The 15,305-nt window shown below is 42.9% G+C and overlaps 1 protein-coding gene across 1 annotated transcript; it reads left to right on the plus strand.

The window, feature by feature from the left end:
• The first annotated feature begins 9,726 nt into the window (after positions 1 to 9,726).
• LOC119815315 (thymic stromal lymphopoietin) lies at positions 9,727 to 13,832 on the plus strand. The gene is made up of 5 exons (XM_042055160.1): positions 9,727 to 9,799; positions 9,956 to 10,092; positions 10,811 to 10,846; positions 11,419 to 11,553; positions 13,351 to 13,832. Exons 1-5 carry the CDS (start codon positions 9,727 to 9,729, stop codon positions 13,456 to 13,458), a joined length of 489 nt encoding a protein of 162 aa, XP_041911094.1. The 3' UTR covers positions 13,459 to 13,832.
• The last annotated feature ends 1,473 nt before the right edge of the window (positions 13,833 to 15,305 follow it).

The following is a 15,305-nucleotide window of genomic DNA, read 5'->3' on the forward strand; positions in this document are numbered from 1 at the left end:
TGTAGTGAGAAGCGGCGGGGCTGCGTCCGGCCACCCGGCCACCGGCTAGCTTTACACCCGAAATAATTACACGGAAACTGTATTCTTTTAAAACACTGCCTGGCCCATAGTTTCAGCCTCTTATTGATTAATTCTCACATCTTCCTTTAACCCATATTTAGTGATCTGGGTAGCACCACGAGGTGTGGCTTACCAGGAGAGATCTTAACCTGCGTCCATCTCGGAGAGGAGCAGCATGGAGACTCACCACGCGACTCCCTGAAGCGTCTCCCCAACTCTACTTCCTTGTTCCCACAATTCTGTTCTGTCTACTCCACCTACCTAATTTTCTGTTCTTAAAGGGCCAAGGCAGTTTTCTTTATTAATTAACCAATGAAAGAAACATAGACAGATAACTCTCCTCCATCATTTCCCCTTTTTCTGTTTAAACAAAAAAGAAAGGCTTCAACTTTAACATAGCAAAATTACATATAACAAAACAGTTATCAAGCAAGTATTACAGTTACAATATTTAAATCTATTTTATCTTTTATCATAACTAAGGAAATCTATAACTATCTATTTATTCTTCAACTCCATCAAAGACTCCAGAAGGATATATTACCTAAGTAAACAAGAAATAAGTAACTTATAAAACTCTAGAAATGACAGAGACAACTCGCTGCCTGGACAGTCACCCAAAGTTCCTCTGTACCGTTGGGGCATCCATCTTCGGGCTTCAGGCCCACAGTATCCAGCAGACATTTCCATGAAGCAGAAAAATTCCAAAGACAGTTCAGTCACTTTCTGCTGTGTCCTGCAGAACGTCTCACAGACTCTTTCACGAATCAGGAACCCTGAGAGACCATCTCACCTTTAGGCAAGTTTAGCAGTCCTCTTTCTGTGGGTTCCTTGTGTCCAGTTTATGCAACAGTCCAGGCAAGAGCAGTTTCTTGCCCAAATGGCTAACAAACTCCATAAGTAGCCTCTTCGATGCCCATCTTCCTCTTGAAGTAGATTGGTGCTGCCAGGAGCAGACGTGTCTCATTGTCATGAAAAACCCTAAGTTATTAAAACATTAAATGCCATATTCTGCAGTCTTTGAAAGATATGAAGAATGTTTATCTAACTGAAATATATCTCTACATATCTTGAAAATCTAATAACTTGACTACAAGCTTAACTATTATCAATGATTATCCATTAACAACCTATATTTCCTAATTATACATTACAGTTTTTAAAATGAACTACAATCACAATAGCTTAATCAAGATCAGAAATACATATACATATAACAAAATTGACCTTAAAATCTATACCAATGCAAATTCATATCTATATCATCTCCATATCATATCCCCCTTTAAATGTAAAAGAACATTTATAAGCAATATTTGGGAAAATGGGCGCAGTTTTTTCTCTCCAAACTGCTTCCTGCTGAATGGGGGCGCTGTTATTTAGGTCTTTTATGGTGTAACCTGTGTGCTAGGTTCCTCTCAGTTGGCAGTTGAGTGAAGTAATTTTTTGAAGATGTTCACAGCAACCTTTCAGGAGGGCGTGGTCTATCATACCATATTGGGATAGAAGCAATCCACAGAGTCTCGTCCTCTGTGAAAACAAAAGAAGAAACTCTTTTCCAAAGCATCATGTTCTTAGATCCAAATCCTGAAGTCATACCGTTAAGATGTCCATTCTGGTCTAGCCTGGCAGCCCATATAATGAAATGTCTCTCTGTACTTAGCTCCTTTACAGTCAAAAAAATCAAAGAAAACACAACAAAATACATAATCCAGACTCTCTGTGAATTTTCCATTTTTACGTGGCTTATTTTTACTCTATCACTTTACTTCTTTTAATCTATAACTATCTGTACTCTGTCTCTTTAAAGACTTTAACCTTTTGTTTTTAAGGCATTAACTTTATTCTCTATATTTTCTTTTTCTCTCTTTTAAGCCTACGTGAGCCATTTAAAGGCCTTCTATGTCTGAATCTTTTCTATTGTGAATCTGTAATTTTTTACTATCCAGGAGCATTTCTTAAAAGGTTAAGCACTTCTTAAAAACTTAAGTTGCGCCACTTATAGGTAATACGGTACTGCCTGTTTACAGCCAAGTCTAAACCTTAACTGCGCAGTTATTGTGGTAATTACGATAGATCCTGCCTGAGATCAGCACAGTTCAGCATGGCGGAGCAGAGCCAAAGCCGCTCCTGCCTCAGTCATTTGGTGCCCCTGAGCCGCACACAGTTCCAGGCACACAGCAGTCCACATTGGAGCCGCACTCAGCAGTTTAATTCTGAGACTGAGCGTGCAGCACAGAAACTCTTTTAATCCAAGTTACAGCCAAATCAGATGCGCAGAGCACTGCGCAGACTGAAAACACCTCTCTCTCTATGGCGGCAGGAATCCGCAAACGCTGTCCCGCTCGCCTAAGCCTGATTCCGCCATCTGCCCAGGTGCAGGCGGGGAGCAGTGAGCCATTGGCATGGTCTCAGAGTACTTTCTTTCCGATACCAAGCTGGCAAGGTTTTTAAGTGGATTTAGTGACCACGTTGGAGCGCCAATCTGTAGTGTGAAGCGGCGGGGCTGCGTCCGGCCACCCGGCCACCGGCTAGCTTTACACCCGAAATAATTACACGGAAACTGTATTCTTTTAAAACACTGCCTGGCCCATAGTTTCAGCCTCTTATTGATTAATTCTCACATCTTCCTTTAACCCATATTTAGTGATCTGGGTAGCACCACGAGGTGTGGCTTACCAGGAGAGATCTTAACCTGCGTCCATCTCGGAGAGGAGCAGCATGGAGACTCACCACGCGACTCCCTGAAGCGTCTCCCCAACTCTACTTCCTTGTTCCCACAATTCTGTTGTCTACTCCACCTACCTAATTTTCTGTTCTTAAAGGGCCAAGGCAGTTTTCTTTATTAATTAACCAATGAAAGAAACATAGACAGATAACTCTCCTCCATCAGGGTTAATCAAGATGTGAGAGTTAGCCAGTTGAGAGGCTAGAGCTAATGGGCCAATCAGCTTTATAACTTATAAAGATCTTTGTGTGATTTTCTTTGGGGATAAACAGTTGTGGGGTACCGGGCAGGAGAGAAACCCAAACAAGCATGCCTGGCCCCCTCATGTTACAATTGGGAGCATGGAGGTGGGGGAAGAAGGGACAGCAAAAGGGAAGGAGAAAAGGAGAAGGGGAGTGAGGAAGAGAACATGAGAGAACAGGATGGCTGAGATAAGGAAGGACAGAGAGGGAGAGCAAGAGGGACAGATACCTTGAATGAGGGAGCTAATATGGGACTAGTAAGAAAGCTGGCACTAGGGAAATTCCCAGGAATCCACAAGGATGACCCCAGCTAAAACCCTAAGCAACAGTGGAGAGGTTATCTAAACTGGCTTTCCCCTACTATCAGACTGATGACTACCTTCATTGTCATCATAGAACCTTATCCAGCAACTGATGGAAGCAGAAGCAGAGATCCAGATCAAAGCACTGGGCTGAGCTCCCAAAGTTCAGTCAAAGAGGGGGAATAGCCAAAATATGAGCAAAGGGCTCAAGACTATGATGGGATACCACTGAAGCAGTTTACATGAACTAATGTGAGCCCACTGCCTCTGGAGTGACTGTGGGGGAACCAGCATAAGACCAAACTAGGCTCTCTGAATGTGAATGACAGTTGTATGGTTCTGAATGTGGGTAACAGTTGTATGGCTGGTGCAGTCTGTGGGGCCATTGGCAGTGGGACCAGGATTTATCTACTGCTTGAACTGACTTTTTGGAGCCCATTCTCTTTAGAGGGATACTTTGCTCAGCCTAGATATAGGGGGAGGGCCTCGGTCCTGCCTCAAAGTGACTTAATCAATTAGACTTAGTTGATTCTCCAAGGGAAGCCTTACCTTCTCTGAGGAGTGGATGGGGGTGGGGTGGAGGAAGGTGGAGGGAGCGGGAGGAGAGGAGGGAGTGAGAACTGGGATTGGTATGTAAAATGAAAAAAGATTTGTTTTTTTAAAAATAAGTTAATTAATTAAAATAATAATAACCTGTGTCTCAGTAGACGAAAGTATCCAAACTACAGCTGGCCAACAGAAAGAGTGAGTGAATAAAGATTCTTAGTTTATTCTCATTCTTCTCTTATTTTTGGAATTTCATTTTTTTATTTCTCATTCTTCTCTTTGATGTCTTGCTCATATCTCATTTTGGCCACACTCGACCAGAAGTGGGAAGTCAAGAAAGCCTGTGAGTGAAACCCTGTGGATCATCTGCCCAGGGTATAAAGCAGAATAGGAAAGAGCAGAGATAATTTACACATAGGCAAAAAGCAAGCTATACAGCATAACTATTTGCAAAGTATCTGCATTCATCCCTAACTCTTCTGGATCATTCTAAGGAAGCTTCATCCTATGCTCTTCTTAAACCATCTTTTCCCTGTTAGTGACCTTTTATATATTGTAAAAACAATAGTTAAGTAAAGCCGGGCCTTCTTATTTTCCATGCCAGATGAAAGAAAAACTATACAGAGAAATAATTACAAGTACTACGTTTTTGTGAATGTTTCTCCATGGTCTAAGTCAAAACATCTAATATCTCTCAGCAGGGCTGATTCTGCACTTTGTCAACAGTCCTAGTGTAAAATAAAGTAAAAGGATTTTTGTCACATTGGTCATTAAAAATCTTCTCATTTCCCTTTATTGTTTTTCATGCCACAAAGGGTCTAAGGGGACTTTGTGAATTCAATTGCTCAAGCCAAATAGCAAAGCTTTTTGAACATACTGTTTACGACAAAAATGGACAATTACCACAATCATCACAAACCACAGAGCCCATAGCATGTTTTATAGTTACTATGACAAAATGTGATCAATCAAAGAAAAAAAAAAGTACTTGGAGAAACGGCTTAGCAATTAAGAGCACTAGTGTACTGCTCTTGAAGAGTACTGGTATCCAGTTCCCTACATACACATGACAGCTCACCAAAGTCAGTGACATCAGTTCCAGGGGATCCAACATCCTCTTCTGACTTCTGTGGCACAAGGAACATATATGATATGCATACATACATGCAGGAAAACGCATACATATACATGCAGGCAAAATACCTATATACATAAATAAAAATTTAATAAATTAAGAAAAACAATGCTCACTTGAGAAAGTATGTCCTTTCATTTGTGCAAAAGATAGAGATTATGCAACTGACAAGTGAGAGAATCAAACAAATACACCTTCCTTCTGGGACACAAAGAGAACCATGCTTCTTGTAAAGGGCCACTGTTACAAATCATCAAAGGGTACCAAACTAAGGCTGGCATCTCTCATCAGCCTTTCTTACTACGAGGAATGGTGTCTCCCCCCTCCATTCTGCCAATAAAATCTGTCAGCTATCACTCCCATTTTTAAGTCCACAGTTTCTATAATTTAATACAGTTTCAAAACAAAGCAGACTTTCCATAGAAATTTGTCTCTACTTTCCAAACTTAAACTGAGTTTTGTGTGAACACTGAACAACTTCAAATATATTGGACAAGCTACGCATGTGGCATTTGGGGTGAGGAGCTCAGCAGTTCGAGGCCAGCCTAGGCAAGACCCACTTGCAAAAAGAAAAAAAGAGAAAGATTTATGAAAGAAAGGGGAGAAAGATGACAGAAAAGAAAAATGAAATTCTGGACAAACTGAAAAAGTGAGGTAAAGAAATAAATTTGGAAAGAGGGAGAAAACCGGGTATGGTAGTTCACTTCTGTCATCCCCGTACTCTGGAGGCTGTGGCAGAAGAATTGCCACAAGCTTGAGGCCAGCCTGGGCTAAAGAGTGAGACACTGTGTTAAATATATGTTTTTGAAAAGGAAGAAGAAAACGAATGAGTAAGCAAAGCAAAGAATGAGAGCCACTATTAGTATATGAAATTATTAGTATATTGGGGAAGCGAGTGAATATTTTTCCAGTGAGAGTAGGAGAGTTGGGCCATGGATCATCTTTGGGCCTATCCCATGGGTGAGAATATTGGTTGCTAAACTCCATGAGTAGTCACACCAATCTATCAATGATCTCACTTCTATTTCCTACCAAATAAAAGATGCCCCAGTCTTAATCCAACCCAGGATTTCCCACACAGCACATGTAGATACTGTTCAGACCTTCAGCATTTAAATACATGGAATAAGATAAAGCCAGGAATCTCTCCAGCCAACAGAAATTTCCACAGAGATGCCCTGGCATGGTGGTTGCCCCAGGTAGGCTTAAGTAGATTCTGAGAAGGTGGCACCAATGAGCCAACCAAAGAAATCTGTGTAGCCAGCTCCTTTCAGTAGGAAACATTCCCATGGTGACTATGACGATAGCTAAGGTCTAAGAAAACTCATCTTCCCCTAATGCATGAGTAAGCTGTAGAAACTACTACAGTCTGCACTGTATCTCAGTGGTTTGAAACCACATTATTCCTTTTATCTCAATTGCCTTTTTCCCAAATTCTTAATAGTGATTGTTCTATGCCCTCCCTGTACCTGCTCTTGTGTCCTCATCCCTTGATCCCATTCTTACCATAGTTTTTTTTTTGTTTTGTTTTGTATTTTGTTCCTGTTTTGTTTTACCTGCTTGCTTGCTTGTTTGTTTAGCTTTGGCATTATTATAGTAATTTCGAGTTTTCCCAACAGTGTAAATGAACACTGAATAAATCAATATTACAAACCATGCCCTGATTTAAGGATCTCAGAGGGGGAAGAGAGAGAGGAGAGAGGGAGAGAGAGAGAGAGAGAGAGAGAGAGAGAGAGAGAGAGAATTGGAAAGCAAACAAAATATGATGTAATTAATCACTGTAAAATAGAAGCTCAAATAAATACAGCTTCAAAGGTACTGGGGTGATACATAGGTAGGAGAAATGTAAAATTGGATGAGCATTGTACAACTCAAGCCTGTGAGATTATGGTAGGAGTCCTGCAAATCAAGGAGGAACAAAGAACAGCTGCACAGGCTGATCTGTGTCCTTGGGTGTATGTGACATCTCTCTTGCTCCCCTCGCCCCGGAGTATACATGACCCTCCACCACAACTCTCCTAAAATCTCTTCCTTTTCCTCCCTTCACATTAGAATCCCACCCTATGGGTTTAATATAACAGATGAAATGATAAGATACCATGTATGGGAGACAAAGGCACAAAAATCCAAAAAGGGTTCTGTCCCACTAGGTTCAGGTCTCAGTTCTTCTGAAGCTCGGTCTGTGCTAGCACAACTAAAAGTTGTTTTCCTAAAGAAGCCTGATGCTGCATCTCCATGATCAGAATCCCATCACAAAGGTTTGGAAGAGACAGAAACCCGATGCTGCATCTCTGTGATCAGAATCCCATCACAAAGGTTTGGGGGAGGCATGGTCAGGAAATGTTCAGAGTCTATGATCTTAGAATACTATTTGAGGGAAGCATGGGAAAATGGAGGTGGTTAGAAAAAGCTTGAAGCCAACACAGGAGAGATGGATGAAAATCTCAAAGTCACCATGAGCCTACCAAAAAGGTTTGAAGGAAGAAAGTCAATATAATTAAAATGGCCTAAAATGTCACATGATTACCAGTAAGGAAACTAGAGACCACAGGGACACATATATAGGCGATGTACTTAGCAAGGAGACGCCTTCTTAAAATCCCTGAAGGAGGCGCCATACCTTCCTCAGATCTACCTAGATGTACATAGAGTGTAGACACATGTTTTAAACCAGAAACAAAGGATGGCAGGTAGGCTGGGTACACCCCCAAGGGAATGCAAGTCGAACCTCATCGGGAAAAACAGGTTACTGTTTGCCATTCTTGCCCCCATCAGCAATTACTCCTGGGCCCTGAAGCAAATGAATCTGCCTAAAAGCTTTGAGAAGAAAAGCAATATAAATGAAGTGACCTGAAAGTCCACACTACCTACCAGTAAAGAAGCTGGTTCCCTCCAGGGCAAGGCAAGTAAGCCGGGATGGCAAAATCTGCCACCATTTCCTTTTCTTTGTCCCTTGGAACTATCCCAATTCAGTGACCACATCAGGATCTTCTGTGCAATATCTAGCTACTGATCAGAATCACGTCTGATGTCACACCAGATGAATCAGGCTTTGGCATCTTCCCACATCACTGCGAGAAGCAGCGATGGGAAGGGGAGAGGAGTATATGATGCCACGTTCCAGGCATGTTATCATAACAAGTCTAAAACTTGCAGTGGTCCAAAAAAGTCCGTCTTGAAAGTCGGTACTAGAAGTAGATACTTTCTCACACCCTCCTGCTACCACTGCAATCTTTTATCCCTAGTCCTAACCCTAAATGCCAGAGGACTGGGTCCAGCTGTACTGGTCCAGCTGTTAAAGACCTTCTGGGAAAAGTTCACCTCTGGCTACAATCTGTGCGTTTCCCGCATCATTTACCAATCCCTGCGCTCCTTCCCTGGCTCAGCGTGGTCTGTGACATTTGAAGGGACTCACGTGGAGCACCCAACCTCATCTCTCTCAGCTATGACTCCTAGGAACTTCCCAAGGACCAGATTGATGCAGGCTCTGACACGCTAGAAGGGGGGGGGAGTGAACTGAGTGCTAGGAGAGCCTGGGGCAGCCGGATGAACTCCAGCAGAGAAGGGGTTCATCTCAGCAGCTGGGGCGATTTCAGCCTTCACTCCCTGCTCCCGGTACTGGCGCTGCTCCAATCAGAAGGCTGCTAGACATCCTCTCAGGCGCTCTCCCTGACTCACTTGGCTGCTCCTGTCTTGTACTCCCTTTCCTGGATCTACAAGGGTTTGAAGTACAAATCTGAACCCGCCGTCTAGACCCTTTCTCCATCTCTGCCATTGGTGCTAGAACGCGCGCCTGAGGCCACCCCAAGTTTCCCAGGCTGGTCGAGGGAGGGGGATGAGTGGGGCAGGAAGTCTGAGCTGCCTCAGGTCAGCGGGTCAGAAGCTTTGCCTACTCCAGGAGGCTAACATGCTGGACAGGTCCCCAGCAGTTTACAGCTGAGACCAGACCCCACTAGTGCTGCATCTCCACTCCGCAAACGTCTAGATAATGGAGTTGGAAGCTTGACTTTTGCTTTTAGAAAAATCTTTACACTTTTAAATTGGATAGAGGAGTCCCCAGTACATGAAGTGCTTCCCCCCACCACAACCACTTTTCTTTATCAAACGTAGGTGTTTGCCCTGAAGTTTTTGAAGCTGATACTCATTGGACCTTTTGTCATACATTTCAGTTTTTCATTGTTCCTGTTCCCACTGTTTTGGCTACAATTCCCCCCTCCAATGCCAGTTCAATGCCTTCAGTAAAAGTTACCTTAGCCTGAGACTTCACTTCTTCTCAAAAATGTATCATGCGTGAACACAGAGTTCCTCAGCAGCCGTACAGGGGGAAAGCACCAACTCAGACTCAGCAAAGGAGATGTTTGGGGTGTACAGGATGGCAAAGCATCAGTCACAATCCCTTAGAGTGACTGTGGGTGGCAGAAGGTTCAGTCATAGAAACTGCCCAGTAGGAGTAACAAATGTTTAGGGCAAAAGAGAGAGAGAGAGAGAGAGAGAGAGAGAGAGAGAGAGAGAGAGAGAGAGAGAGAGAGAGAGAGAGAGAGAGAGGTGAGGGAAATTCCTGATGATTTTGCTAATGTTAAACTTCCATAGATTTGGGCTAGCCCTATTTCTTTTCTTTTACATCATCAATTTAGAATTCTATAAAGAAAGAATGACATCAAAGAAAATCATTGGCCTAGAAGAAAAGAGCCCGTAGGCGTTTAGGTGTTATATATGTGGAGTCAGAAAGCACTGGAGCATCAGGGAGACTCCAACTTCAGCAGCAGCATGGGTGAATATGGACCCTGTATGGACTGGGGAGGAGACGGGAGGGCTGATGCCTGACACAGTCCTTGCAGGTCTAGAGGCTCTCCATGCTTGGAGGGGAGAGTTCCCTGTGAAATGGAGTTGAAAATGGGGTTTGGTGAACATTTCCTTATTATGTGGTTTTTTTTTTTTTCAGTTCTTCTCAGGGACCTCTTCATCTTGCAAGTTGTAAGGCTCGTGTTCACTTACAACTTTTCTAATTGTAACTTCAAGGCGATTTCAAATATATATTCTGAAACAATTTTCCCTGACCTGAGAGAATATTTGAATGGGGTAAGTGAAGAGACTTTTTTTTGAAGTATATATACATATTCTCATGAAGGAAAAAAAGAAAATATACTTATGAGCCACAATTCAACTTTCAAGGAAAGGAAAATAATTTAGAAAAACTATCCCAAAATTTCTTAGAAGTAGGATTTCAAATACCTTGGCATATAAAATGAGTATCCGCATTGTTTTTATGGAATGAGCAGAGGCTGGTAATGGTTATGGATATTAGTCTCCTCCTTGCTATAAAGGGGAAATCTTCTTGAGATAAGAACTCAGGAGTGGGGGTAGCTAAGACATGGAGCTGTGTTTTATAGCTTTCTAGTGTTCTAGATGTTCCAGGATACTGTAATGAGATGTGGCACACTTTAATTTTTAAAATATATAGTAGTGATTATTTCTCTATAATCCATACTCTTAGGTATAATGTGAGTGAGTGGCAAGTATGAATGGCTATAAAGTCGTTGTAGACATTTAAAAAATGGTCCTTTGCTAGAAGTGGCTAGTAAGGGCTAGGTGCAGGTATACCTGCTTGGGTGGGCTAGGGCTCCCTCTGACAGCTAGCAAAAGCAGAAAACTAAATGTTTCACCACCTTGTCCATCACATAGGGTCAAGTCACTGGGTTGAAACTACTTTCATAGAGCCCTGGAAACCTGGAAGCTAAGGGCGGGGGAACGTGTTTCCCTCCGACTCAGATCTTTATTCTATATATCTTTCTTCCAGAGCCTGTTCGACCAAATCGAGCTCTGTGAAAACTTGGTGAGTAAAGTGGTCGGCAGTGCTGGCTTTCCCTGGGGTGGCTGGCATCCGGGAAGGGTATTGGGGAAGAGCCCCAGGCTGTTGCTGAGCTGCAGGAGATGCTGGCTGCTGAGCCGATAGGAGACATCTGGGCCGCCAGAGAGAGGCTCCAGACAGTCTAGGACGCCACTTCTCGGTTTAGAAGGAGAAAGCCCCCGTTGGCGGAGTAAGATTGCAGTAGGAACCCGTTTCTGTCCCGGGAAGAAAGGCCAATGGGAAACCCGGAGGAACGAGTCGAAATACCTCCCCGAGTCCCGGGGCATCTACTGTCAGTGCAGCCTCTTGACAACCTCCTCGGAGGCTGGGCGGAGCCAGCTGGGGAGGAAACCCTTCCAGTAGGCGCTCTCGGCTACTCTTGCCAGGCCCCTCCCTTCTGTGGGTTGATTTCATTTTCCTCTCTCAACCCAGACTCTGGATTCTGATTCCAGACACCTCCCTCTTGTCTTCCGTTCCTCTCCCTTTCTGCCCCTTTTCATTCAGTTTTTAATTTCTGTCATTTTCTTTGTTCCCTGAACTCTGCCGCTTGTGAGCAGACAGATTGTCTCACGAAAATCGAGTACCATACTCTCAATCCTATCCCTGGCTGCCCGTCACTCCCCGAGAAAACATTCGCGTTGAAAACGAAAGGGACCCTCACTAAACATTGCTCAGGCTACACTGAAACTCAGGTAAGCCCAAAGCATCAGATGCTAACTTTGCAATGGATGGAGAGAAAGGAGCCCCGACTTAACCTGGGGCTTCAAGTGCAGTGATTTTTTTTTTTTTAATTCTGATTTTATCTTTTCGGGAGCAAATGAACCGGGTGGTCTGTTGAGCTTAACTTAACAGAGACACCCAAACATAGTCCGCCTCTACTATATTGTTGTTGGTCTTTGGCTTGGATTTTGGTTCTAAATCTAAGTCGGTGTTTCAAGGTGTGATCAGTGATCCTCTCTCCTATGTTAGAAGATTGTCCTCCTGGCTCCTTAAATATGACAGTTCAAACACCCAATTCTGGGGTACACAATCCGTGCCTCCAAAATTTCTGGGTAGGGTGCCCCTTACAGCGTGGTTGTTCATTCTCTGCCTAGACAGTCACTTTGTAGTAATGTGTTTTTCCTTAACATTTACATCAATCTCGAGCCTACTCCATTTCATCCGCTTCACTGTCGTGTGGGTGGAATTGTAATCTCCTTTCATACAGTATTTGTGTGTGCAGTCAGATGGGAATGCGCGGAGAATTAAAAGTAGGAACTCCAAAAGCAGCCTGCCTGACTTTGAGCTGCAGAGTTGTGGATAAAGTACTTAGCCTAGGGTAAGGATGGTATTATTGCATCCTAGGCAGGGCTATTATGGGAATTAAATGAGTCAGCACATGTGAAAGCGCTTCGAACAGCGCCTGGCACATAGGAGTAGTTCCTCAACGTTCCCTTCACTTGGCAAATAGAATATTTGTCTTCATAATGGCATGCTTAAGAAAGATAAATATATGTAGTGTGTGTGCAGCCAAATATACGCTTGTAGATACACATGTAAACTTGTTAACTTGGTAGATTTTGGCTGCCTGTAACTCGAATGTAAATGTAAAGAAGACTGTTGTGTTTTAGGGCTTCAAGACTGAACCCATAGAGTTCAATCAGGCTGGAAGTAGAAGCCACCTAGGTTGAACTTGCATGGGAAACCTGCTTGGCTCTCTGCCTTCTTTTCACAGAGACCCTAACCAATCTGTGGAGAGACACAATATAATTTATCATAGATCCAGAACCTAGGTTACGGACCTGATAAAATTTGTAGACTTTGTGTGGAAAGGGGAGAACCTGGAGGAGTTCATGGGAGCATCTTCCCAGCCTAAAGGTGAAGCCAGAGAAGACTATAAGAGTACTGTTTAGTAAGCCGGGAAATTCTATCCCTAGGAGGCTCAGTCTGTCACAACTCCAGGGCAATTCATTTGAAGACCTAACAAGCATCCTCTTCAAAGTGGGCCTTTAGGTATCTAGTGGGGTGGATGTGTGAGCAAGAAAACTTGGGTTTCAAAGAATAGACTGAGTTTGTTGAGTTACACCTACCAAGACACAAAAGACAGCTCATGCCCTCTGGGAGCTTATCTTGTCAAAGAGATCATGAAATTGCAATTTTATTCTTTCATTTAATTATGCAATATATGGCTAATGTTTCTTATGTATAAAACTCTGTATTCAGTGTCTGGGGGAATACCCATGATGCAACAGCAGTGTGAGCCAAGTGAAATGACACCTACTCTGAAGTCCAGAAGGGTTTCAGATAGAACTCTGTGAGCCATTCACAGAGGCTTTACGGAGGAGGTGCTGAGAGAGGCAGGGCATTCCTGTGGAGAAGCACATGCAATCATACAGTGAACAAGTATTTGGGGGATTTCTTGGGAAAGGGATATAAATAGAAACAGACTCTCACTCACCAGCTGTGAAAGGTAGCAAAACTAACGTTGAGTGTTTTCTCCTACTCCACAGAGAAACAATACCCTGGACATGAAGCAAGACATCAAAAGCATCTGCCTAAATCAAACCTCACAAATACAGTGGCTGTGGTTTTCTCTCGCTCAAACTCCAGAATATTAAACTCACCTCTCATTTTAGAGTATGGACATATATTGTGGTTTTAGTGGGTATAGTACTAAGGGTGTGACATTTAAAAGAACACTATTGTTTAATCTTTAATTGCAGAAGGGAGTCTTAACTTGTTTATGGCAAACTGCTATTGTTTAGTATAAACGCTTTCATGGGAGATGAGCGCAGCCCCTCCAATGTCAATGGGAACGCCTGTACTGTTAATGACCGCCTCCTGAGCAGGGTCTCTCCTCTGCGCCTGCAGACACCTACTCTAGGGCAAGCCTAAGATGTAGTAGGGAAGGGAACTGAAGGTGGGAAACAAGTTGGAACCAATGACAGCATCTAAACCCTGTTTAAAAGCAAGACTCTTTCTGTCTGTAATGATTCTCCTAACATTCTTATACTAAAATTTTACTAAGAAGAAAATGCGAGCAAAGGAAGTTGTTCAAGCAGTTACTGCTACAGTAAAGCAGTCTGAAAGAAGCTTCCAAAGCTTCAAAGGTACTGCCGTGGCTGCCCTGTAATCCAGCTGCAGAAGTGTCCAACAGTCAGCAGGGGCTACGGGAGCAGATCCTAAAGTGCCTTTGTCCAGCTACGAGATTTATATTTAAAGTTGTATATAATATGTTTCTATTTATTTCATGAACACTTCTAAAAACATACATGCTGCTTTGTAACTGACATATTTCTTAATAAAAATAATTCTCAAGTTACCTTCTTGTGAAAGGCGTTTTTAAATTGGTTAGGCAATTTTCACACATCCTTTTCTAAGTGACGTCACTGTTGTTCAGATCTTTACTTCCGTTCACACCAACATCCCATTGGCCATGCTTCCTTTTATTTGCTCCCGACCCTCCCATGGATCTTCATGGATGGCTGAAAACATTTAGACATATGATTGGAGCGTATCATTTTCTCACATCCTTTTGTGCTAGTCGTTCTTTTCCGCTGTGGATCTTCCCTTGCCTCAGTATAGACAAAACAGGCAAACGTGAACAGTAGGTGTTAAACGCTTTCCAGCGCACTTGTAAAGTACTCTCTCCTTCACCCTCAGGTCTTCTGAGCATGGGTGGGAAATGCCAAGCTCGGGCCAAGTAAGGGTATGTGGAAACAGCTTATTCCACAGTCCCATCCCCAAGTAGAGATGTCACCTGAAAACTGTTTTGGGTGTTGAAGCTAAGCCATCTAAGAAAATAAAGTCAAATGTCCCTGAACCTGTCTTATTCACCAAAGAGGAGCCAACAGTAAGCATCCAGTAACTAGTTAAGAAGTACCCACGGTGAGCATCCAGTAACTAGTTAAGAAGTGCCCACTGTGAGCATCCAGTAACTAGTTAAGAAGTGCCCACTGTTAGCATCCAGTAACTAGTTAAAAAGTGCCTACTGTGAGCCAAGGCTTCTGGGCTGAGGCTTGTGATGAATACTCAGATACAAAAGCAAGTAAGATGGAGCCCGTCTCCAGAGGAGCTCAGAGTGGAGCTGAATAAGCAGTCATCAATAGTGCTAAACAAATTGACCAGTGTTGGTCAGTTAGTTTTCTTTTGCTTGGAGCTAAATCAGGACAGGTACGCTTCTGAAAGTCTTCCTCTAGATTTTTTCCCCAGAGTGTTAAGTGTCATCCTAAGAAAAACTCCAATGGATCCAGAAAAGGACAGAATTCAGTGACTTTCTGAATACAAGTTGTGGATGACTTATAGTTTAAATATGCTGACACTGACTTACTAGAAGTACATCCTACCTTTTATTAAACCATGAGGGAAAAGTAACAATTTTTCTTACACACTTAGACTCAATTACCCAAAACTCTCTAAATATAAAGAATAGCCCTGAGCATTAGACCAGGGAACACCAACAAGC

Source organism: Arvicola amphibius, chromosome 5 (assembly GCF_903992535.2).
Source record: "Arvicola amphibius chromosome 5, mArvAmp1.2, whole genome shotgun sequence".
NCBI lineage: Eukaryota > Metazoa > Chordata > Mammalia > Rodentia > Cricetidae > Arvicola > Arvicola amphibius.

Excerpts from the sequence above, each read along its gene's own strand:
- LOC119815315 (XM_042055160.1), top strand. The coding sequence starts at position 9,727 with ATGTGGAGTCAGAAAGCACTGGAGCATCAGGGAGACTCCAACTTCAGC. Across the intron at positions 10,093-10,810 it reads TGAGAGAATATTTGAATGGG|AGCCTGTTCGACCAAATCGA; the intron begins GTAAGTGAAGAG and ends TCTTTCTTCCAG. Across the intron at positions 10,847-11,418 it reads TCGAGCTCTGTGAAAACTTG|ACAGATTGTCTCACGAAAAT; the intron begins GTGAGTAAAGTG and ends GCTTGTGAGCAG.